Raw genomic sequence first — 25,439 nt, 5'->3', positions numbered from 1 at the left:
AGCACAGAGCTTTCTCGGCGTGCTGGCAGGGAAGGAAGGCAGAGGGGGAGCCGGGGAAAGCCAAAGCCCGAGGAGGAAGCAACACGGATGAGCAACACTTTGAGCTCCAGATGCGAACGCGGCCGGCCGCCCGCCACGGGGATGTCTGCCTCCTGAGATCCGACGGAGCCCCCAGCCGTCCCGCCGACTGACCTACAGAACCGTGAGGTACGCCCGCGGGCTGTTTTACATTTGTGGTACTTCGTTATAGCGACAATAGGACATGAATGCACACGGCCCCGACTGCAATCTAACACGTGCTCTCTATTGTCAACCTCAGCCACGCCTGCCAGTCACACACCCGGGCACCGACAGTGCTCACCTCGCACTCGGGCGGGTAATGGCAATGACTGCATTATCGAAGTTAGAGCATCTAAAATATTAGCCTGCTATCCTTGGTCAAACATTCCATTAACTCACCCCGAATGCCTGGGTGGGGCCAGACCAAATGACTTCGGGTGCAGGGCCTTACACGACCCGCGGGCCGGACGTTCCCTACCCCTGAGGTCAAGGCGCTCAGTTAATCCCTACAACGAGCCTAAGGTGTGTAGACGATGAAGCTATACCCGAGTTCAGAAAGATTAGGTGACTGCCCCTGCTGGAGGGTCCCTATATGTTGCCTCCATGCGTTACACCACCAAGCCTTTGCTCACGCACCCTCGCCACTCTGAGAAGACGTGACGAGTGAGGTCAAGGTTGTGGCTTTCAGAGAGAGAGGGAACCGCATGTGCTGTCGGGAATCGGCAGCATGGTCCTTAGGGCCTGATCCTCCCGCCGAATGAGTGTGTGACGTCTGGCGCCGAGCTTACCTGTTGGCGAGGTGCTCCAGCTTGAAGATGTGCACTGTCTCGGTGTTGCTGGAGGCGCAGAGGAACTGCGAGTCCATACTGAAGGCCAGCGAGCTGATGGTCACATACCTAGAACACAGAGCAGCGTGTGGACCGGCGAGCCAGGAAAAGTTCAGCTTCGTAAGAGAACCACGTGTCCCGAGTCTGGGCGTTCTCACATCTCGTCGGTGTTGGGAATTCGTTAGAAATTGATGTTGGAAAGGTTCCTAAAGGGTCACGGTCTCAGGCAGGAAGGAACAGGCTGCTCCTTCCAGTCACCACGGAGGTTTCCAGCTGCCCTCTGCAGCACTGGTTGCAAACCCTACAGCCAGCGGGATCCCAGACCATCACCCCTTCTTCTGTCCGCAGAAGGGGATCAGAAATTGCTCTTGGATTGTGACCCCCTGGCTCTCTTGTTTCTCCTCTGCTGGCCACACAGCGACACCCACCAAGGACTCTCGTGGCTGAACCTGTGTTAAAACGGCACCTTCGCTCTCAGGTGTACTAAGCGGTGAGCGGGCCTCTAGGTCAGCTACCTGAGAGAGCACAGTTCTGCCCCCTCGGGGGCACAGAGAGGCGGGCACAGAGCCGCCCCTCCCACCTCTCCCTAGATGGCTGCCAGCCGTCCACTGCCGAACTCCGTGGGCACTTCAGAGTGGATCTTACAGCGAACACACACCTTTTCATTCCTCTCCGAAACTCGTAGAGCTTTTGCCCTTCAGGTACGGAGAACACCCGGATGACCGTGCCCTGGAAAAGAAAGCAGGTGGACGTTTCATACCATCCATGGCTTCACAGACATGCCTCTTTAGAAGACGTGTTTTTACTGGCGTTGAACATCTGTCCCCGGAGAGGAAGCACAGAGTGCTGGGCGGGGGGAGAGGGGGGGTGCCCTGTCTGTTTGCATATGTGCCATATAAGCAATTCTCGGAGCGCGTCTGTCTCCCTTTTCCCTCCCACCCCAGCCCAAGGCTCGGCGCGTGTTCGCTCAAACGGCTCTGGCTTCCTGGAAGGGTCAGTCTCTGCCGGTCACGATAGACCTGTTCTTCGTGGCATTTGAAAATTCAACTTGCTCACACTCCCTGAGTATTCCAGTCAGGAGAGCTCAACCTCCTGCTAACTCGCAAAGCTTTCTGTTTGTACTACATTAAGGAGAGGCAGCCTCTGTCTGTATCTATGATGGGCACACCCGCTTCTCAGTAAGACGGTGAGTTTTTGTGCAAAGTATCTTGCCTCCTGCATAGCACAGGCCTCTGGGCTAGTGAGTTAATAGAGGCATCAGTATGCCACACCACGTCTGATAGGCTTCTTCTGAAACGAATTCTGAGCGGGCCCTGAGGCCCGTCAGTCCTGGTGTCACCAGGGGCGCGCCATCCATCGCCACCCAGCGAGCCCCCGCAGGAGGAGAGCCCCCTAAAGAGGCTGGGCGCACTCACTTTCTCAGAAGCGCTCGCCAGCTTGGAGCCCGAGGCGTTGAAGGTGATGGCGGCCAGCGTCCCCTCGTGGGCTGCAATCGTGCAGACTGTTTTCTGTTGGTGAAAAGGAACAACGGGTATCTATGCCGGGAAAGAGGGACGATGGATTTCCCCTCCCTCTGCTTCCTCTTCCCCTCGGAGACACCCTCCCTCATTTGCCAGTCGCCCGTCTCTTTCCAGCAGCCCTTTCCTGGAAGCGGAACATGTGTTCAGGTGCATCCAGACTCTGCATCAAGGGCCACTCGTTTCCATCCCTTGTCCTGCCCTCAGGAAGATGGACACCCACCTGTGCCCGGTGTGGAGTGATGGCGCAGTCGCGGGCCCTCCCCACGTGCATCTTTAGGGGGCTTCCCCCTACAGCGCTGCCCGCTCTGTGAAGCGTGGCAAGCGGAGGACAGGAAGTGTGCAAGCGCTAGGGCCATGCTGCAGCAGGACACCGCCAAGCCCACAGCGGGCCACCAGCTGGCAGCTGGTTCCCCTGGCGCTGCAGCTGTCTGCTTTGGCCTGGCACGCTGCCTCCTGGCTATGTTGACTGATGGCTCAAGGGCAAATATCACTACTTTCTCCACACCCAAGCGCTGTGGCCAGAACAAACTCCCCCAGTGTTGCTTCTGCCTCTGCACCTCACCCCACTGCGACAGAGCCCGCTCATCACCCGCCACTGACCGCAGAAACACGCAGGTGGGCGGGATCAGCCCGGTCACTGCCAACTTACCAGGGAGTGTCCATCATAAAGCACAATCTCGCCTGTGGTCAGGCTTCCAGGATAAGCCACATAAGAATTGGAATGGTTGATAGAGAGGGCACACAGACCTGGCAGAGAACAAACAGCAGATGAAAAAGCCAGTGTCCAGAGAGAGGACTTACCTGCAAAGGGCCCCTGAAAAAGGCGCACCTACACTGCCACCTCCTGGTGAGGGGAGGAACGGCGTGGCAGACATGACCTGCCTGCTCTGGCTCCCTGCAGCCCCCTGGCGGGTACAAGGTCACTCTTGGCCCAGGCCTGACAAGGGACCACTCGGACCTTCCCAGTTCTGTTCTGGCAACCCCATTCCCCATCTTATCTGGGTTCTTTGCAATCCAAAATGCAATTTCAAGATCAGCCTGCCCAGCAGAAGGAAACGGGGGAGGGAAGAACGGACACCAGGTTGGTTTACATGTGGGTTCCCAGAGGGGTGGTTAGCAGAAAGGAGGTGAAGATCGGACGTGGCAATCCTAGAAGGACTTGAGTACCACTCTGCAGAGTTCAGATCTTATAAATGTGTCTGGTACATTCTGAAGGTTTCTGAGTACATGTGTTTAAAAAAAGCAGAGTTAATCAGAACCACAACGAGATACCACTTCACACCCACCAGGACGGCTATTATCAAAAAGACAGATAATTGGAACCCTCACACTGCCACTGGTAAGGTCACATGAGCCAGTGCTGGGGAGACAGCCTGGCTGTTCCTCAAAAGACTAAACACTGAGTTACCATCTAACCAAAAATCCCACTCCTGGACATGTCCCTAAGAGAAATGAAAACACAGAGCCACATAGAATCTTGAATATAAATGTTCACGGTAACATTCTTCGTAACAGTCAAAAGGTAGAAACAGCCCAAATGTCTATCAACTGATGAGTGGATGAGATGTGGTATATTTTTACAATGGAATATTATCTATTCTATATATATAAAAGCCTAAGTGACCTGTGGACCGAACGACCGGTTGACCAGTCACTATGACGCACACTGACCACCAGGGGACAGACACTCAACACACAGGATCAGGCTCCCTCCTGTCTGGATCAGGCCTACAGGGATCAGGCCAAAACTGGCTATCCGACATCTTCCGAGGGGTCCCGGATTGCGGGAGGGTGCAGGCCAGACCAAGGGACCCCACCGATGCATGAATCTGTGCACCAGGCCTCTAGTTAATTAATAAAGAGAAATGAAATTCTAACGTGTGTGTGTGTGTGTGTGTGTGTGTGTATTAGAGGCCCAATGCACGAAATTCGTGCAAGAGTAGGCCTGCCTTCCTCCGGCTGCTGGCACTGGCTTCCCTCTGGCACCTGGGACCCGGGCTTCCCTCTGGCTGCTGGCAGGCACCTGGGACCTGGGTTTCCCTCCGGCTGCCAGCAGGCACCCGGGACCCGGGCTTCCCTTACAGCCCCGGCTTCATCCAGAAGGACGTCCAATCTAATTAGCATATTATGCTTTCATTATTATAGATATTACAATATGGATGAACACTGAAAATACTATGCTAAGTGAAAGAAGCCTGTCACAAAAGACCACATATTGTATCATTCCACTACTATGAAATGTCCAGAAGAGATAAATCTAGAGACAGAATGCACATTAGGGTTGCCAAGGCCTGGAGGTATGGGGGCTGATGGCTAAGAGGTATGAGTTTTTTTTTGGGGGGGGAGGGGATAAAATGTTCTAAAGTGGACTGCCCTGGTGGTCATACAACTCTTTGAATATACTGAAAGCTATTGAATTGTGTACTGTAAATGGCTGAATCATATGGCATGCCAATTATATTGCAATAAACTGTTAGGAAAAAAATAGGCAGTGGTTTAAGAATATCTATTTGGCAGAGACAGACAGGGGACATGAGTTCAAGATCCAGGTCTGCCAAAATACTGATTCAGTATTTGTATATATTGCAAAACAATCACAAGTCTAGTTAATATCTGTCAATATACAGTTACAATATTTTTCTTGCTGGCAGAACTATTAAGATCTTATCTCTTAGCAACTTTCAAATATGCAACACGGCATTATTCACTGTGGTCACCATGCTGCATATTCCCAGGACGTATAACTGGAAGTTTGTACCTGTTGACCCCCTTCAACGATTTTGCCCCCCACCCCTCACTTCCCTCCTCTGGCAACCACTAGTCTGTTCTTTGTATCTACAAAGTCATTTTTTTAAATTCCACCTATAAGAGATCGTACGGTTTTTGCGATACTTGTCCTTGTCCACCTGACATCTTTCACTCCGCATAATACCCTCACGGCCCATCTGTGTTGTCATAAGGGTAAGATTTCATCCTTTTTATGGCTGTACAGATTCTGTTGCACATACACACCACATTCACTTTATCAGTTCATCCATCGCTGGACACTTAGGCTGCTTCCAGATCTTGACTATTGGGAACAATGCTGCAGTGAACATGGGGTGCAGCTATCGCTGTGGGAGGTGATTTCATTTGCTCAGGCTGTATCCCCAGAAGCGGGACAGCTGGATCACTTGGCAGTTCTACTGACTTTCAGTTGTTTGAGGACGCTCCCTACTCCTTTTCATCGTGGCTGCACCACTGACATTCTCACCAACAGGGCACAGGGCTCCCTTTTCTCCACGTCCAGCCACACTTGTTACTTCTTGTCTTTTTGAATAAGCCATTCTAACAGGTACCCTTCAGAGTTTTACGTTCAAATATCTCAGAAAGGAAGGAAGGCTTCAACGTCTTCAGCTAACATGGCCCCTCCTGTGTTACCTGGAGGAGAATGACATGGCCCTAGATTCTAACAAGAAAGGGGCGGAGGGGAACGGCTAGGGCAGGTGCATGCTGGCACAGGCCCACGTGTTTGACAGCTGGGCTCTGGGCTTGCACCTGTGCCAACCCATCTGCCTGTAGCCAAGGGGTCCTGCACTCCGACCCTCACAGACGAAACCAAGGCCCCCACAAATGCTTCAAGTGAGTTCCTTCGATTGCCTGGGGTCCAACCAGCTGTGAGAATGTATCTTTATTTCCTGGGGAGCCCCCAAGGAAAGCACGAAGTCTTCTGTTTCTGTCACAGGTGCTGCACACAGCCTTTTAAGGAAGGAAACGAGCCTTTCCTTTGGTATTATTTTATAACAGAAAAGTGATCAACAATTTGCAGAGCCCAGAAAATATGAAGGAAGAGGAATTCAGCCACCATTCTAAAACCCAGAGGTTTTTCACTGTTCTCAATATGTGAGCACATTTCCTTCCATAGGAACGAGGTTTTGATATTTGACACTTGACACACATTTTCACAAATCACTGTCAGCTATGATTTCACCGCAGCGGTGTGGCTGTAATCCTGCCACAGCTGGTAGAGAAGGGCCTGCTATCACTTCAAGAGCTGATGGCATTGTCCGCTGGACGTCCTGTGATTCTAAGCCACCGGTGTCCTGGGATTCCTAGTATGACACGTCAAACTTCAAGCAAGTTAACAGTGATTGATGACATGCAGTTCCCTCTTGGCTGACTCGTGGCCCAGAGCATGCCTTCCCGTTTTCAGACACAGAAAGGAATCTGTGCTTGCAAATGCACTGTTTCTGCAAATGAGAGCCAGCTCCTGGCCTGAAGCACCATTTCCAGAGAGAGGGCTCCATGGACAATGCCCACGACTTTGTCCTGTTAGACACACTATGGGGGGTGTAGACTGACCCCTCAGTACCCCGTACACATTTGTGAGATCGGCAGCACAGCTGAGTCCACAGCTCACAGACCTGTCCAGAGATTTCTGCCCTCCACGGCTCAGCGCACAGACTGCTGTGCTGGCAGGAAATTAGCTTCGAGCCCCGTCGGGCCTACCTCTTTAGAGGAAGCAGCCTGCAATCTCTGACACAACAGGAACGGGCATGACACAAACACAGACGAAGAGGGAGGAAATTTACAGCCACACAGATGCTGAGCGCAGAGCCGTGGGAGGACGCGGTACGTGCCACTGATTCGTGGTTCACGTGGGCAGCGTGCATCCAGAATGTGTGCTCGAGCCATGAGACACGCGGTTCTGTCTCCTTGTGGACATGAAGGGTTTACATGGATCAGAGCCAGTGTTTCCATCTTTAGTGTTGTTCAGAACATCTGTTAGAGAGTGAGCAGATGAAGGAGGCCACTGGCCTCAGGATTTTACAGTCGTGGTTCTGAGGGTTCAGAGGCAGCAGATGGTTCTGGAGTGGGGAGCGGTCATGTCATGCAATGCTGGGGTGCCCCCAGGCTGGCGCTGGGCTAGTGAGCGAGCCTAGCGGGCCGCGTGTGATGTGGGGCAGATGTGCCATGACTCTCACTCCCTGCCCCCAGTTAATCCTCCGAGTAATTCTGGGGGAGGGGGGTGATCATTATCATCTCCATTTTATTAAAGTGGTTGTTGAGAGGTTTAGTATAAATTTCAGGATTTGAAAAACTCCTGGACATTCGCTCCGAAGGATGGCAAAGGTGTAATAAGACACACTGTGGCCTGGCCAGTGTGGCCCAGTGGTTGAGTGTCAACCTATGAACCAAGAAGGTTTGATTCCCACTCAGGGCACATGCCAAGGTTGCAGGCTTGATCCCCAATGTGGGGTGTGCAGGAGGTAGCCCATCAATGATTGTCCCTCATCACTGATGGTTCTATCTCTCCCTTTCCCTTCCTCTCTGAAATCAATAAAAATATATTTTAAGAAAAAAAGACACACTGTGGTTGTTCAACTTGACCCTGGCCTTTCAGAAGGAAACGCTAGAACACTGCACTTCACCAATTTAAACTGGGAAACTGACTCAACAGCGTTCCATCCTGAGAAGTTTGGGAAGTGCAATGTGGAGATGTCTCTGTAACATAACAGAACATATTCTTTGCGGTTCGGCTTGTCTCTCTCCTAGTCACGTAGACACACCAAGTCAAAACCTGCTTTTAATTATTACGCCTACTCTGTGCTGAGCAACCACAGAAAAAAATTAGGGGTAAACACCTCTCGGTACCAGATGCATGGAATCTCCCACGCGTCTACCTTAAACGCCCTGACACATTTGCTGAGAACGGGCCCAGATGAAAGGAGTTTGGGGGGGGGGGGGGGGCAGGCGGCCGTGAGGGCCACACAGCCTCTTGCAGGGCGCACAGCCTGATGTACTTGAACCTGCCCCCATTAAAACACAGCCTCGGGGTAAACACCATGAAGACTTATAAAGCAAAACAACTGCTTCAGGTTCTCAAGATAGGCGAAAGGATGGCTTGTGAAAGGGGCACCTGGACATGAGAGGAGAGGGCACCTATCTCGTTCCGGAGCTCACCTGTTGGGTTTGCAGGAATATCCAGGATGGTCTTCAACAGCTTCATGTCTTTGATGTTGTGGATGTAAATGGACTCCTCCAGGCACACCAGCAGCCTCTGTAACCACACAGATGCGTCACTGCATCGAAAGGGGACCGAGCCAATCGAAACCAAGTCTAACAGAGGAAAAGTCTGGATGATGGATATGAAGATGATGTTTATGTATGCACACGTGCACATGCACACACATGTATACACCAAACTTTTTAGTCTGGTGTAGTCCCATTTATTTTTTCTTTTGTTTCCTTTGTCCAAGGCAATATATCAGAAAAAAATATTGCTACGACAAATGTCTGCGATTTCACTATGTTTTCTCCTAGGAGTTTTAGGGTTTTGAGTCTAACACTTGAGTCTTTAATCTATTTTTAGTTTATTCTTGTGTATGGTGTAAGAAGGTCATGCACTTAACTGTCCAATTTTCCCAGCACCATTTATTGAATAGACTATCTTTACCCCATTGTATGTTTTTGTCTCTTTGTCAAATATTAATTGTCCTCAAAGACGTGGATTTATTTCTGGGCTTTCTACTCTGTTCCATTGATCTATATGTCTGTTTTTGTCCCAGTACCATGAAGTTTTTTGTTTGTTTGTTTTTGTTTTTTTTAAATATATTTTATTGATATTTTACAGAGAGGAAGGGAGAGGGATAGAGAGCTAGAAACATCGATGAGAGAGAAACATCGATCAGCTGCCTCCTGCACACCTCCCACTGGGGATGTGCCCGCAACCAAGGTACATGCCCTTGACCGGAATCGAACCCGGGACCCTTCAGTCCGCAGGCCGACGCTCTAGCCACTGAGCCAAACCGGTTTCGGCTACCATGAAGTTTTGATTATCATTGGCCTTGAAGTGTATAGTTTGATATCAGGTAGTGTGATTCCTCAAACTTTGTTCTTTCTCAAGATTGCTGTGGTGGTTCTGTATAAATTTGGGGGATATTTATCTAGTCCTGTGAAATATGCCATTGGTATCTTGAAAGGAATTACACTGAATCTATAGATTGCTTTGGGTGGTATTGACATTTTAATGATATTAATTCTATGAACATGGTATATGCTTCCACTTATTTATATCTTCTTCAACTTTTTTTCTTCAGTGTCTTATTTTTTAAATTAAGTCTTTATTGTTGAAAGTATTACATACGAGTATGTCCCCTTCCGCCCCCCCCCCATTGACCCCTTATAGCCCGCCCCTGTCCTCTGCCCTAGGCCTTCCCCCCTATGTCTCTGGATCTATTTTATTCATCAGTTTATTTTGTTCATTAGATTCTATGTATGAGTGAGATCATGTGATACTTGTGTTTCTCTGACTGGCTTATTTCACTTAACATAATACTCTCCAGGTCCCTCCACGCTATCTCAAGGGTAAGAGATCCTTCTTTTTTACTGCTGCAGAGTATTCCATGGTGTAAATGTACCGCAGCTTTTTTATTCACTCATCTATTGATGGGCACTTGGGCTATTTCCAGATCTTAGCTATTGTAAATTGTGCTGCTATGAACATAGGAGTACATACATTCTTTCTGATTGGTGTTTTGAGTCTCTAAGGGTATATTCCTAGAAGTGGGATCACTGGGTCAAACAGCAGTTCCATATTTAATTTTTGAGGAAACTCCATACTGTTTTTCTTCAGTGTCTTATACTTTCCCGAGTACAGGTCTTTTACATCCTTGGTTAAATTTATTCCTAAGTGTTTTATTTTTTGATGCAATTATAAATGGGATTGTTTTCTTTTTTTTAATATCTTTTAATGATTTTTTACAGAGAGGAAGGGAGAGGGATAGAGAGTCAGAAACATCGATGGCAGAGAAACATCGATCAGCCACCTCCCGCACACCTCCCACTGGGGATGTGCCCGCAACCAAGGCACATGCCCCTGACCGGAATCGAACCTGGGACCCTTCAGTCCACAGGCCGACGCTCCATCCACTGAGCCAAACCAGACAGGGCAGGATTGTTTTCTTAATTCCCCTTTCTGATAGTTCATTATTGGTATATAAAAATGCAACTGATTTCTGAATATTTATTTTGGACCCTGCCACTTGACTGAAGTCGTTTATCTGTTCCACTGGTTTTTTGGTAGGATCTAAATTTAGGGTTCTCTATATACAGTATCACTCCATCTGCAGACGACAGTTTTACTTCTTCCTTTCCAATTTGGACGCCTTTTATTTCTTTTTCTTGTCTGAGTGCTGTGGCTAGGACTTCCAGTACTATGTGGAATAAGAGTGGTGGAAGCAGACATCCCTGTCTTGTTCCCGGTCTTAAGGGGGACACTTGTAGTTTTTGCCCATTGAGTATAATGTTGGCTGTGGGTTTGTCGTATATGGAGACAGGCTCTCTTTCCTCTTGTTCAGACGTAGGTTTCTTTGCTTCCCAATCTTCTGATTTACCCCTCTCCAATGAATGGTCAGATTTTAACTTATTTAAACTCTCCTGCAGACCTACCTTTGTGCACGCCCTCCAGCCTCGGCATGGGAACACCCCGACCCCCTCCCATGCTCAGCTCCACTCCTTGGGGATCCCCCTCCCCAGTGCTGTAAGACCCTTCTCTTCCTCTTCCAACGAGACCTGTCAGGTTTGGAGCCTCTTCCCCATAGCCGTGCTCTCTACCCAGTGGAAACAGGCCACAGGGTTAACGTGCCGGTGTGTAAGGAACTGGATGCACAGCTCAGCACAGGTGAGCAGATGGGGGTGATGGTGAGGAGCTACTGGCAAGAATTCCCCATCTGGTAGCTCTGGCCTCACTCTGAGCCACCTCCTACCTCTGCTCATGCCTGACTTGTGGCCCTCGGGGCCAGTGGTTCTCGGACTTGGATGAGGATCTGAGCACTCAAGGGGCAAGGCCTGGGCTCTCCCCGGAGAGTCTGTTTCGGGAGGTGGTTCAGCCAGTGCCCCAGGGGGTTCTGACGTACACCTGTGTTTGAGAGCCACAGTTGATGGAGCAGACCCTTCTATCCCAGGGGACAAAACGTGGAAAGGAAGGTACCTAACATACTACAAAAAAGCAGGAGGCTCTCCTCCTGGGAAAAGCCTGCCTTACTGTTTGCCCAGTAAGACTCCTCAAAGCTCGGAAAAGTGAAGACTAACACTTGAACCAAGCAGAAAAGCAGAAAAATAAAATGTCAACATCTTCATTTTTAACTCGGGCTCTGTGGTCACAGGTCTGAGGCTGGGTGCTGAGTCTCCAAACTGCTGACAAAGGAGTGTTTCTCCGTGGGGCACACATTCTCTGATTGCCCTGGTCCCTGTGCCTTTTGTCAGCACTCACTATGGTGTGGACTCTCTTACTCTATGCGTGTTTATGTTCTTAGGTTTCTGATATTCTCTTGTATTCCCCTCCAGCCCCACACCCAATCCCCAGCACACTGGGTCCTCAACACACGCCTCCTGCAGAAATGGCCCCTCCTGCTAGTCTGTCCCGTCTGCGTCTCTTCCCACCGGCGCTCACAGCACCATCTGCTCTGTGGCCCACTTGGCCCACGTTCTCATCGCCCCCGTGTAGGCTGCAGACAAGAATTAAGCGGGAGGGGAACAGACTGAGAACACGCAGAGGACAAGAGGAGGCGCTTTGTCCTCGGTTCAAGTGACAGCACGCTTCTGGGATGGGAAGGCCTGGAGCTGGCTTCCTTTAACAGCCAGTTTTCAGCTCGTTCCCTGTCACTCCGACTCTCGTCAACTTCTCGAGGTTTTATAATTAATAACCCTTTTAGCAATTAAAACTATTTATAGCCCTAACTAGTTTGGCTCAGTGGATAGAGCGTCAGCCTGCGGACTGTAGGGTCCCAGGTTCGATTCCGGTCAAGGGCATGTACCTGGGTTGCGGGCACATCCCCAGTAGGGGGCGTGTAGGAGGCAGCTGATGGATGTCTCTCTCTCATCGATGTTTCTAACTCTCTATCCCTCTCTCTTCCTCTCTGTAAAAAAATCAATAAAATATATATTTTAAAAAATATATTTATAGCGTCTGCTCCAGAGCACCACGGACTTAGACTCAGCGTCCGAGCCTGGATGCAGATGCTGCATCTGTTCTAGGGCCCTTGGCATCCAGGCGGAGGTTGAGAACAGGTGGCAAAGAACTATAAACGCTCGCATATTGAAATGCATCTGGGTAACCGCCTTTATCCCATTGAACACATCTCAATTAAGTACCGGGGGGATCACATCTACTAAAATATCACAATTACTAGGTTTTCTTCCTTTCTATCTATCTGAGGGAGCCGCTGCCGCCACCTGGCAGGGCGGGGCTGCAGGAGTTGCCTAAACCAGAAGTTGTTAAGGCCCAAACCTGAATGTTTTAAGGAAAGCAAACCCCAAACGCTTCCCAGACCTGTTCCAAAGCACCTTCTTAGGAGCAGAAATGTTGGACCTGGGTTCACATTAGTTTGGCCATTATAAGCCAGGTGGTTCCAGGTGCACTGATGTCCTTCGGAAGGTGGGGGAGGAGAGCCTTAGAGGCAATGAGTGTTGTGCTGAGTGGGGTGACTCTAAAGATCAACAGACTGGGTCGGACACTTGAATAATCCTCCCTTGTCCCATTCGCTAATGAAAATATCAGAGAGCAAGTAAGAGAGAAGTTATACAAAGACATGCCATAGATACTATTCGAGAATCCTGATCTTTCCAGGACATTTGCCTAAACAACCTTACGGAGACCATCGGCTACGGAAAGAGGATAGTTAATGTTCCCACACTGATTACTCCTACATGCAAAGGGAAAAACAAGACAGTTCGACAACATTGAACGTGCTCCCAACAGACTTCAGAGCGAGCACCTGAGCCAAGCATTGTGCTGAAAATTAAAAGCCTTCAAGCTGAAAACTCTCAAACTGCCTTTTCCTCTCTTGCTAAGAACCCGGGTTTATTTTCTTCTTTATTCCGGCTCCTCTTTGCGTTAAAAAAAAGAAAGAAAGGAAGGAAGAAAGAAAGAAAGAAAGAAAGAAAGAAAGAAAGAAAGAAAGAAAGAAAGAAAGAAAGAAAGAAAGAAATCCCCATATCCTATTTCTCAGACTGTTCTCTGCTTTTATGCAGGCTTAAGTGGAGAATCAATGAAAATATTTGATCAACTCAAAGAAATAATCTCTTCCTTACCATAAACTTCAGAAAGCACTCTGTCTCAGTCGTTTAAAAAAGTTAATCAGCGCTTCGTCTAGGTGCAAAGACAGGAGAGACCATTGTCCTCGACCTCCCCCCTCCTGGGAATGTCTGCCTCAATGGACAGAGCTGTGCGGTCATGCAGAGAATGTCTCTGTTTGTTTATGGACGAGGCGGTCAGGAAACAGACATTTGTGGAAGATTTTTCTACCAGGCATTCACTATCTTTTCTACCAGGTCTTACAGCAGTGAACAAAAGATACGGCCCTGCCCTGCTCCTAGGATGTAGAATCTAATAATTCAACGGAAACTCGGCTAATACCTCAACCACTTATTTAACAAGAACAGATATTTTTCAAGAGAAGGTGCTGCATAGTTGAGATAAGAATAATCCTTCCTTCAACAAAGAAAACACTACAAGAAAAATCTTCAAGGGTTAGCTGGGCGGAAGAGACGTGGAAGCCTAAGGACCTGGCCCGCTGGGCAGTTTTACTGACTGGCTTCAGAACCACCCCAGGAGGACCACACGCTATCCTCAGGAGCTTCCTGCCGAGAGGCGTGACCGCCAGTCTGCAGCGAATGCCACCACCGGGGACCCAAACCAGAGAGGCGTCCCTCTGTGTTGAAGATGTCCCTGCAACAGCTCAGGGTCTCAGAGCCAGAGGTCCGCCCAGCCTGCACCCAGGGGAGGGCTCCCCTCACCGTGCCCAACGTTTGAGAAAGAACAAGAGGCAGGAGGACCAGGGAGGACCCACCACTGAGACAAGCACATGGAGTAGACTCTCTTTACAGGAGCCCCATAAATCGAGGCCTGAGGGTGAAAATGCCCTGTAGAATTTGATGCTTGTTTTAGAGGCATTCCTCTTGAACGATAGCCATCTTTCTCCTCGGTGCCAACGAGCAAAAGCCTTGCAATCCGGAGGGATCTTCGCCCCACCCCCACCCCCACTGCTTACCTGTCGGTGCCAACGAGCAAAAGCCTTGCAATCCGGAGGGATCTTCGCCCCACCCCCACCCCCACTGCTTACCTGTCGGTTCAGCCTTATGGACAAGATGTTGCTGGAGTAGCTGTAATTACAGATCTCCGTGCCTTTCTTAAAGTGATAGACGTTCATTTGCCGTGGCTTTGTGTGACTGACCACCACCACCAGGCTGCTGGAGAAGAGGCGCTCCACGATGTAGACATCCGGGATTTCATCTGGGGGGGAAAGCAGCCGAGGTTACCCGGGTTCCAGTCAGCCAGCGTCCTTTAGGTCCTGCTGACTGGGCACCCTCCATTAGAATGCATTCGCAATGACCATCCCCCCCTCCCCCGGGGGAAGCTTTAGCCACTTCCGAATGGAACAGTTCCAAAGCCCTTTCGCATATCGAAAGAAGATGCTAGTGACCAGACACCAAGTCAGAATTCCCAGAGCTCCCCTCCAGGGCCCTGGGTGCCACTGTTTGCTCTGTGAAACATAATGAGGGGTTTGGGCCATCTCAGCTACCCTTTTCTCATTCAGAGGTTTCAAAGGAGTGACTGCTTTGTCAGGAGCCGCTGCCTTCAGAATTCTTGTCCCTGTTGCTACGAGAGGGACCACCATGGGGGGCAGTGCCATAGAAAAACCTGCACCCCCTCCCCATCCTGCTGTGCTCCCTGACAATTTCTGGAATCCCTTTCCTGTGGAAAACCATCTGGACGTCAGTGTTATGACCAGGGAAGCACCTCCGTACTTGGGAAGAAGGTACGTTAGTGGGCCTCCGAAGAATACGCTTTTCCATGCACGCCTTTCTTGATCTTGGGCAAGTCCCGTAGGGAGCCACTCAGGACAGATACAGAGCAAGTTATCCATGAGAATGGCATAATAAAAATAACATCTCACAAATTAATTAGGAGCCCAATATATTAGTTACCAAACCACTTTCTTTCCGGGAAATCCAAAGATTATAGTCTTCACTATTATGGTGGCATAAACTATTACGTTCCCTGGGAAGATAAGAGACTCACATTTCTAAGCTGAATTTTTTTTTTTTAAATATTTACTAGCAGTACGCCAGCATCTTCAATATGGACTATGTACATGGGGTTGTATTGCTTTATCAGCAAAGGACATACTTCCATGGCTGAAAACATTACCAATATTCTACAGTGCCAATATAATAGGGGGAAATCCTAACTGATCTTTTGCTATGACAACTATAAAAACTGATGGCAGTACATATATATATATGAAAAATTGTCAACAGTATGGTTCCAAGCAAGGGATTTCTTAATATAAAATGTTACCTACGCTACTGCTACATCCCACCAAGTGCTTTGCTATGGTTTTGGTTTTAAAGCAAGCAAAGACATTAATTTATATTTAACCTGAGAAATACTGACTCAAGTTTGATGGGTAAGGGAGAGAAAGACAGACAGCTCAGGAGTAGCACGGATTAAAGTCCAGAGGGAGGATTTGGCGTCCCTGAGACCTCACACGCACACACTTACTGCTGCCATGGACTTGGTCCAGTTGCTCCACAGAACTCAAAGAAAACAGCTTATAACCGGCTTTGGTTCCAATTGCTAGGGATCTGTGGGAGATAAGGAGAGCCTGGGAATGACAACAGGTACTGAATGCCAACCACAGACTTGAAGACAGACACCCCTTTTCCCTCTCACAGATAAACCAACATCTTCAGGTGCTTCAATATTGGGGTGTGTTTTTTTAATGCTTTAATAACATTTTCCTCTCTTTTAAAAAAAAACAAACATGTTTTTATTGATTTCAGAGAGAGGAAGGAAGAGGGAGAGAGAGATAGAAACATCAATGACAAGAGAGAATCGTCAATCGGCTGCCTCCTGCATGCCCCACACTGGGGATCGAATCCAAAACCCGGGCATGTGCCCTGACCGAGAATCGAACTGTGATCTCCTGGTTCATAGGCCAACGCTCAACCACTGAGCCACAATGGCCAGGTGCTAACTTGGTGAGGCACACCTTGTCAAGTGGGCAGGCATGGTAGAAGGGATGAGGTTAAAGACAACTACACACAGAAATGTGAAGTGGCTAAGAGACATGAAACTTCATGGGCTCAACCATCAAATGAAATGTCGAAATCACCAGAGACCATGCTTTCCCAGCTGAGCAGAAATAGGGAAAACGGGATGTTCAAGACTATCCACCATGGTGCCACCTCCAACACAATCAGGGGTCTTCTGGTTGTTGGAGAGGTACTTTACCAAGAGGTATGTCATTTTTATTCCCTTGATGACTTCTTTCTTTTTTTTTTTTTTCTTTTTTTTGGGGGGGTTTTTTTTGTTTTGTTTTGTTTTTTGCTTAAAAAGGAAATACATGTTCCTAGTAGGCATAGTAGGTCATTAGAAGGCAAAATTTAATAGATGCTTCTTTTGACCACTTTCCATGAAACTTTCCCAGACACTTTATACCAGTGGCTCTCATCCCTGGATGGACATTAAATTCACTTGGGAAATTGAAAAAAAAAAATACTGATCACTGTCCACCCCTGCTCCCCCAATATGCTCTACAAACTAACAAAACAAAAACTAAATGCTTATCTGGGACAAGGTCAGCTAAAAAAAATCTTGTTTTTAAATTTTTCACTTCTCAACCCATACATAAAGACAGAGTGTGAAGCCAGGTTTCCTTGGCCTCAGGATGAAGGCAAATGAAAATGAAGCTTGTTTTGTTCAGCAGCGGGGAATCCCCATCCAGCTCTCCCCTGCTTTGCCCTTAAGACTTGAGTGATGAACCGAATCTGACACACAAGATGCGCAGAATAAGCAGTCTGACCCTGAGCACTTCTATCCTGGGAAAATGGAGTGTCTGAGCTGAAAGGGACCTTAACATGGGCCTCAGTGGACCTCAAACTTAGTCCAGCTTCCTCATTTAAAACAAGCAGATGAGCCCGGCTGGTGTGGCTCAGTGGTTGAACGTCGACCCAGGAACCAAGAGGTCACGGGTTGGATTCCTGGTCAGGGCACATGCCCGGGTTGTGGGCTCGAACCCCAGTGGGGGACATGCAGAAGGCAGCCGATCAATGATTCTCTCTCATCCTTGATGTTTCTCTCTCTTTACCTCTCCCTTCCTCTCTCTCTAAAAATCAATAAAAATACTTTATTAAAAAAACAACAAGAAACAAATGAAAAGGTGAGATTCGCTCTTCACAGAGCAGCCTATACTAAAATAAGCAGCTAGCTTACTGCTACAAGGCAGGTGGCCACAGCTCTTGTTTCACTCGCCTAAAAAAGAGAAGGTCACATGATTTTCTCTGGAATATTTTTTTTTTCCTACCCAAACATTTGTTCTTCCCTGGGACACATGGATATGTGACTAGAGTCAACTTGTAATCAGCGAGATAAGGGCTTCTGTTCCTTAGCCCTCCAACCTGCCCTGTGGCTAAAATGGTGTTGGCCCTTTGCTTCAGAGTATTAGTAGGTTTGACATCTGTAAACACAGCCTTAGTGATGACAGTCAGCTACTGAAAAGGCAAGCCAGCAGCATCTTAAACCTTGAAAATACATTCTGTGGTGCTTAGTGTTTTAAATTTTTTCACATAAACTTTTTCACGTACAGGTAGACACATTTAGTTGTAAACAGAGGTTTCTAAAGTTTTCAAATAACAAAACAAAAAAATGTAACGAGTCTTATTAACCAAAAGATCTGGCAATTTAAACTAATTTTTAAACATATGCCCTGCTCCTGGAACAGAAGAATTTTATATATGAGAAAATGGCAGGGTGGTCACTATTTATGTTGTAAATGATTAATCAATGGCTACAAACATCTCTGAATCAAAGAATCCAGAGAAAACCTTATTTTACCCATAAAGCCTTTCTATAGAAAAAAAAAAATTCTCATCCCCTCTCATGGGCATAGGGTTTGGGACACATAGGTCTCTCCAATCAAATGAAAATATGCACCCAAAGTGTCCAGCACAAGGCCACGCAGGAAGCGTGAGTGAAGCAGAGCCATCTTCACCCACCTTCCCCAGAAATATTAGATCTCAAACTCAGACTACACTTAGAGAAAAGACACACTGGTAATCCTAAATGTGCTCGGTAAGGGGCTCAACTCATTTTAAAATTCAGTGTCATACCCTCTGTGGCTCAAGACAAACTGACTGTGACAAAAACTTTTATTTATAGTGAGACAGAGCTGCCCAGCAGAGCCTTCATCCAAAAAAAACGAACTGACAGTAGGGACTAAGGAAATTAACTTTCCAAGCACCCTGCAGATTTGAAAATAACATTCGTATCCAACTGCTGTGAAAGCCTGGACTTAACTAGAATAAAGATTAACATGACTTGCCTTAGCTGGTTTGGCTCAGTGGATAGAGTGTCGGCCTGCAGACCGAAGGGTCCCAAGTTCGATTCTACTCAAGGGCATGTAGCTCGGTTGCAGGCTCCTCCCTGGTCCGGGCCCTGGTCAGGGCTCGTGCAGGAGGCAACCAATAGATGTGTTTCTCTCACATCGATATTTCTCTCTGTCTTTCCCTCTCTCTAAAAATCAGTGGAAAAATATCCTCAGGTGAGAATTAAAAAAAAAAAAAAAAAAAAAAGATTAACATTACTTTAATAGGATCTAGCCCAAGTGGCTCAGTTGATTGAGCGTTGTCCCAGGCACCCAGAGGTCAAGAGGTCGCCAGTTTCAATCCAGGTCAGGGCACATGCCAGGGTTTCAGGCTCCATCCCCAGTAAGAGGCAGCCAAAATCGATGTTTCTTTCTCTCCCTCTCCTTTCCTCTTTCTCTAAAATCAATTTTTAAAAACATAAAAAAATAAAAAAAATAATCTAATAAACAATGCTATAAAGCAGAAATTAGAACATTTGCTAATAAGCAAAATAACTCCTTAAACTGTGTTCAATTAGGAAGGAAAACACCCAGGCATTTCAACAGCCATCCCCTCTTGCAAAATGTTTCTTACAAAACATCAGAATTTTATCTAGACTATCATTTTTGTAAATTGTACGTCTCAACCATGAGTGAATCCTAAAAATAATTCAGGGAGTCACAAATGGCTTTTAAAAAGGAAACAGAAAATACCAGAGGGGATTGGCCATAATAAAGATAAACACCATTCTGTGATGCACTTTTTAGTGGTATTATTTGTATATGGGTATGGGGTGATGTTGTAATATCTATTTCTTATTGTGTGTTATGGTCAAAGAAAGCTTCAAAGTCACACATCTGACCAGGCTGCCCAGCAACCAGATTACTGGATCACACATACAGTGTTTTGAACAAAGACATACTGTTTGGCATAGGATGTTTTTAAACAGAAAGACAAAGGGAATGGAAGCCAGAATTGCTTATGGTACACGATGGCCTTAATTACACCACTGCAGGTTCAATATTAGCACAGCCCAGTCGCAGGCCAAAAGCACAAGCCTGAAGCTGACTCCAAACAAGAACACAACAGAAACTGGTACAGCAGGAAGTGGGAAACCGGGGAGAGGTCATCCCTGCCTGATGCGCTGGGGGTTACATTCCAAAGAGGTTATTCCATATGGTCCCCAGGGCTGGCATCTAACAACTCCATGCAAAGCAGGAAGGAAAAAGACGCATGCTTTCAAGGGACCGAATCCTCCGGGTGCCTGAAATACAGTTCGGTAAATCCCAGCTCTCTCTGGCCAAAGTCCAAACGTGAACATCCAGGTGAAACATGAAAAATCCACTCAACAAAGCAACAGGGTGGAGCTCGGAGAAAGGGCTCTTGGACTCAGACAGGGTGACTCGGCCTCGCTGAGCGGCTGTGTGGAGACAGCGAGCGGACGGAAAGGTTTCTGACATCCCGAGTGGGCAGGCCAGATGCCCCGCCGGGGCTGGGACGGGGGCTGGCCTGGCCGCAGGGATAGGCTGCCTCTTTGTCCGAGGCCCTGCCCAAATGCCACGTTGAGATGCTCAAGGACAAATGGGAAAGTTTTTCCTGGACTCCCATCTTCCTGGGCCCAGCTACCACGCCTCGGGTCAACTTGCAGCCTGCCCCTCCCCTCCCATCTCCTTTGTTTTGGTCTCTGCCACTCCTTCCCCAGACCCCCACTTTGGTCAGCACCCCACCCCCATTCCTTAGCTTTCTTCAGCTCTACTCCCCTGGCTAACTCTCCCCTTTCACCCTCGGCCTGCCCCTCTGGGTCTCGACCCGAGCAAGGGTTTTGGGGGCCGCCCAAACCCCCTGCTGGGGGAGGAGGTAGGGAGAGGAGGTGGCTACCTAGACCCGAACCAGTCGGGGACAGCCGCCGGCCTTCCCGCCGCCGGCCTCTCGGGGCGTAGGCCCGCGCCTCTATTGCTACAAGTTGCAGACAGGACAACACCCCTGGTCGCGACTTTCTGTCCCCCACTTCCCGGCCAGGCAGGCTCCGCGGCTTACGTGCAGTCCTGGTTGAAAGAGAAGCAGCTGAGCGCTGCTTCGACCCCGCCCGCGGGGCCGTCCGCGGCCTCGGCCTCCATCGGGGGCTCGGCCGGGGGAAGCTGCAATTCCGAGCCGGCAACGGCCACCTCAGCAGCCCGCTGGCGCCGGCTCTGCGGGCCGGGTCGCCAGCCCATCTCCGCCCTGGCCCCGCCCCATTCCGCTTCGCCCCACCCCTCCCGCCAGTGCCGCCGAACAGTGCAACTAAGAGGGCGGGGTCCTAACTTCAGGCCGCTATTGGCCACGAGCCCATGCTGCCGCGCATCTTTGACCAATTGGAGAAGGCTGTGGGCGGACCTGCCTTGCTGGAGATCCGCCCCCAACTCCGTGACGTGGCTCGCCATTGGGCGAAGGCGCCCGATGCAGAGGCTGCAGGCCACGTGGTAGTGTTTTCATCGCCAGAGCCGCTGACCAGCCGCGAGAAAGAAAGAACAAATGCAGCTGGGGCCCGACCTGCTGGCTCCAGGCCGGCATCTGCGTCGCGGCTGCCGCGAAGGGGACCGGCGGACGCTCTGGTTCCTACCCCACCCAGTCCCCCGTCATGTGTAACTCTTGGTCTATTAAATTTACAGAGATTAGTGGAAAGCGTGAGACGCCAAAGCCGCACCCTTTTGTCGAGTCTCCAAGCTGCTTTGAAAAAAAGTTTCTAAAATGAGGATGCTAAGGCCAGACAGATAAGTTATCTTGCCATTGCACTGCCGTGGAGAATTACTACATGCCAAGCACTGTATTGATGTGTATTATTTCGTTGAATTCTCATAAAACGCTGTGAGAAAAGTATAATTATGCCCATTTTAAAGAAGCGGCAACTGAAGCCGGGACTGCTAACCAATCTGTCCAAAGTAATACAATAAATGGTATAGGGTGTTTTTAAATTTAAGGTGTATAATATGCTGATTTGACACATTTATATATTGTAACATGATTGCCATGTAGAATGTGGGTTTGTCTGATTTCAAGATCCAAGCACCAAACAGCTCTGCTAGACAGTATTGGACAAAACCTATTTGATTTTTGTAGCAGAAAAAAAATATGTATAGGATGATGTATTTTATGAAAGGTATGAAGTCGTGAATACACAATTCAAAACTCATGTAATTCGAGATGACAAAGGGTCTCTATTCCCCAGGTCAAAACATGCTGCCATGTAGAATTACCAGCACAGTTTATGAATCATTACCTCTATCAGCTCTGCTAGCTTTAGATTTATTTAATTCCTGAGGAATTTTAATTCATGCTTTTCAAATTTTGAGATGAAATAGTATTTCAATTATTGTTATGTCACAGCATTTCAAATTGGTATAATTCAAATTTATCTGTTTTGAAACTTGGACATAAAATGGAGGAGAGAAGAGGACTATTTCACTTAAGCTTTTCTGGTTGGATTTCCGGTTTGGGTTTTCTGAAATGCAAATATAGCAGTTTCTTCTCTCGATTGATGTAAAAATAGTTTGTCTCATAGATTCACAATGTGTGTGATTGCTCTTTGGTTGACTGTGCGGTGTTTGTATAAGCATCCTAAGTGGATCGAGTTGCTGTTTGGATGCTTTAACTGCATCATCTTTATAACCTCTCAGATCAAAGGTGTGTTCCCTCTCCCTCCCAGCTCAGGCAAAACGCTTCAGTCCTTCCTATTCAATTTAGAAAACCAAGTGTCTGGCATGCTAGGTGCTAGGTTGCTGGGAGGAGTGCATGAGGTGCCGAACAGGTTTTAAAAGTGGAAGTTGTTATTACGAAGAGTTTGGACTTTATGGAGTAGAATTGGGAGCTGGTGTTAGTGTTTGAGCAGGACTGTTTCATAATAAAAGCAGTGTTTTAGTCAGATAAACTCAGCCAGGGTGTGCAAAACAGATTAGAAGGAGTAGGGGAAGCCTAAACTAATGTGATATTCTAGGAGTGAAGGTCTGTGAGATACTACTAGGCCAGGGGTCTGCAAACTGCGGCTCTTCCACAAAATACCACGGCCTGGGCGAGTCTATTTTGAAGAAGTGGCGTTAGAAAAAGTTTAAGTTTAAAAAGTTTGACTCTCAAAAGAAATTTCTATCGTTGTACTGTTGATATTTGGCTCTGTTGACTAATGAGTTTGCCAACCACTTAGGCTATTGGATGGCAGCAAGATCAAATAGGTTAGGACAAACTCGAGATATTTCTTTAATTGAAAATATAGTTGACATGTAACGTTGTATAAATTTAAGGTGTATAACATGTTGATTTGACACATTTATATACTGTAATATGATTGCCATGTAACAATAATAAGCACCTCTACACCAAGAGATATTTTGAGGTAGTGCTGTCCAATAGAAAGACAATGTGAGCCACTGATGTGAGCCTCATACGTAATTTTAAATTTTGTAGAAGCCACATTTTAAAAGGGCAAAAAGAAATGGGCAAGTAATTTTAATATTTTTAATGTAACCCAAGATGTCAAAAATACCATCTTAATAGGTAATCAACGTAAAATGATTAATCAGCTAGTTTAGACGATGATGATGATGATGATGATGATTGCATAAGTATTTAAAACCCAGTGTGTCTTCTTCGCTTACAGCATATCTCAGTTCATACTAGCTAGACGTTAAGCGCCCTGTGGAACACCACGGGCCTGGTGACAGGTGGGGAAGGGGCGTGGCAGGCAAGAGGAGGAAAGAGTTAAAGCTGATTCTGTGGTTAGGGAAGGGGCAGCCGTTGTGCTGCTCTCAGATACTTGGGCAGGCATTTAGGAAGAGGCATTTCGCTTCAGATATAGTGAGGTAGCAGAACTGACTGTTCCTTGGAATTGAGGTTCGGGCCTGGAGAGGTAGCTATGGAAGAAAACGGGTCATCTTAGTCCCACCCTTCCTGTGAATGATCCCCCTTGTATGTTTCCTACTGGGCTCACGATCCACCATCCACCCAAGTGGAAATAACATCTCAGGACTCAGGACTGCCTCATCTGGTTTTGTTTTATTTTGTTTTGTTTTTAATATTTCTATTGATTTTTTTTATTTTTTTTTTTTAGAGAAAGACGAAGGGAGAAGGAGAGAGAGATAGAAATATCAATGATGAGAGAGAATCATTGATTGGCTGCCTCCTGTACGCCCCCAACTAGGGATCAAGCCTACAGCCATGTGCCTTTGACTGGAATCGAACCCCCCAACTAGCGATCAAGCCTACAGCCATGTGCCTTTGACTGGAATCGAACCCCCCAACTAGCGATCAAGCCTACAGCCATGTGCCTTTGACTGGAATCGAACCCAGGACCCTTCAGTCTGCAGGCTGATGCTCTATCCACTGAGCCAAACCAACTAGGGCCTCATCTGTTTTTATTTTTTCCCCCCAAGACAATTCAGAAATCTATATTTTTACATAAATGTATATTTATATAAATCTATATTTATATAAACCTGTTTATTTTCTATAAAACTATTGTTTAAAATGTTGACAACTGATTCTTATTTTAAAAAACCACCATGTGGACCAAACTAAATACATCAGCCAGCTGGATGTGGTTTGTGGAGGGCCAGTGTGTGACATCTGTTAAAGGCATAAGCAGCCTCTTTGAGGGGCTCCACCCTCAAACAAAAATTCCCAGATGGCCCTGGCCGGTTTGGCTCAGTGGATGGAGCATCAGCCTGCAGACTCAAGGGTCCCAGGTTCTGTTCCGGTCAAGGGCATGTACCTTAGTTGCGGGCACATCCCCCGTGGGAGGTGTACAGGAGGCAGCTGATTGATGTTTCTCTGTCATCGATGTTTCTAACTCTCTCTCCCTCTCTCTTCCTCTCTGTAAAAAATCAATAAAATATATATTTTTTAAAAATTCCCAGATGTCCACTCATATAAAAAGCCAACGGAAAGGCGACAACTATATTCAGAGGTGCTGAATTCATTTAATGTCAGGCTCCGTTTTTTGTTTTTAAATCCTAGGCCTAATTCTAGGTGCCATGGGGGTGGAAGCTCCTAATTTGAATGTTGGATTTACATCATCCTAATCTTTCCACATTGCTGGAACAGAAATTCCACTGCTAAATAGCAGAAGCAAAAGATATTGGGGGGAGGACGTGAACACAGCACTGTACTGCAATGGGAATAAGGCTTTTTCTCCTTTTTCCAAATGAGAATTTCTAAGTGGCTATTTTTTCCCAGACAAAACACCCATTATTCCTAGAGAAATAGCAAGTCAGCAAATCTTGGGGGAATAACGCTGGGTTCTGGGACTCGAACATCCTTGGGAATACAAAATTGCAGAGGCCCCTAATTCAGCTCATGGGGAGGCGTCCTATTTGCAGAACAATCAGGTTGTCACTTAAAACTGCCGATTGGGGCATTACCAGGGGAAGTTGGGAAGGAGACATCCTGTCTGACGCAACCCTCATGTCACCCAGTAAGGTTGCCTGTCACACCCAACTGTCTATAATTAGAGTAACTACTAGGTGAGCAAATACCACTCCTGCCCTCATCTTCTTTTTATAAAGTCTATTTTTATAAAATCAGGTCACAGGAAATAATCTCCTAGTGCTTTTCTGATGTGTTTCAACACTCAGAACCTGTGCTGAGAAAGAGCCGAACCCTAATGGACAGGTGTGTG

The 25,439-nt window shown here is 47.5% G+C and overlaps 1 protein-coding gene across 1 annotated transcript in view; it reads right to left on the bottom strand.

The window, feature by feature from the left end:
- The window catches only part of WIPI1 (WD repeat domain, phosphoinositide interacting 1), a 28,544-nt gene extending 7,499 nt beyond the window's left edge, over nucleotides 1-21,045 (bottom strand). Inside the window, exons 1-8 of the mRNA XM_080682292.1 lie at nucleotides 20,834-21,045; nucleotides 15,954-16,036; nucleotides 14,512-14,681; nucleotides 8,351-8,447; nucleotides 3,057-3,154; nucleotides 2,303-2,395; nucleotides 1,546-1,616; nucleotides 849-956 (exon numbers count right to left, since the gene is read on the bottom strand). Of these exons, the coding sequence (XP_080538418.1) occupies nucleotides 849-956; nucleotides 1,546-1,616; nucleotides 2,303-2,395; nucleotides 3,057-3,154; nucleotides 8,351-8,447; nucleotides 14,512-14,681; nucleotides 15,954-16,036; nucleotides 20,834-21,009 (896 nt within the window). The 5' untranslated portion in view covers nucleotides 21,010-21,045. The remainder of the gene's footprint in view (nucleotides 1-848; nucleotides 957-1,545; nucleotides 1,617-2,302; nucleotides 2,396-3,056; nucleotides 3,155-8,350; nucleotides 8,448-14,511; nucleotides 14,682-15,953; nucleotides 16,037-20,833) is intronic.
- Nucleotides 21,046-25,439: the final 4,394 nt, after the last annotated feature.

The sequence above is a fragment of the Plecotus auritus genome (assembly GCF_963455305.1).
Source record: "Plecotus auritus genome assembly, chromosome: 7".
In the NCBI taxonomy this organism is placed as follows: domain Eukaryota; kingdom Metazoa; phylum Chordata; class Mammalia; order Chiroptera; family Vespertilionidae; genus Plecotus; species Plecotus auritus.
Note: the sequence above shows the minus strand (reverse complement) of the source record. Positions and strands in the feature narration are given on the sequence as shown.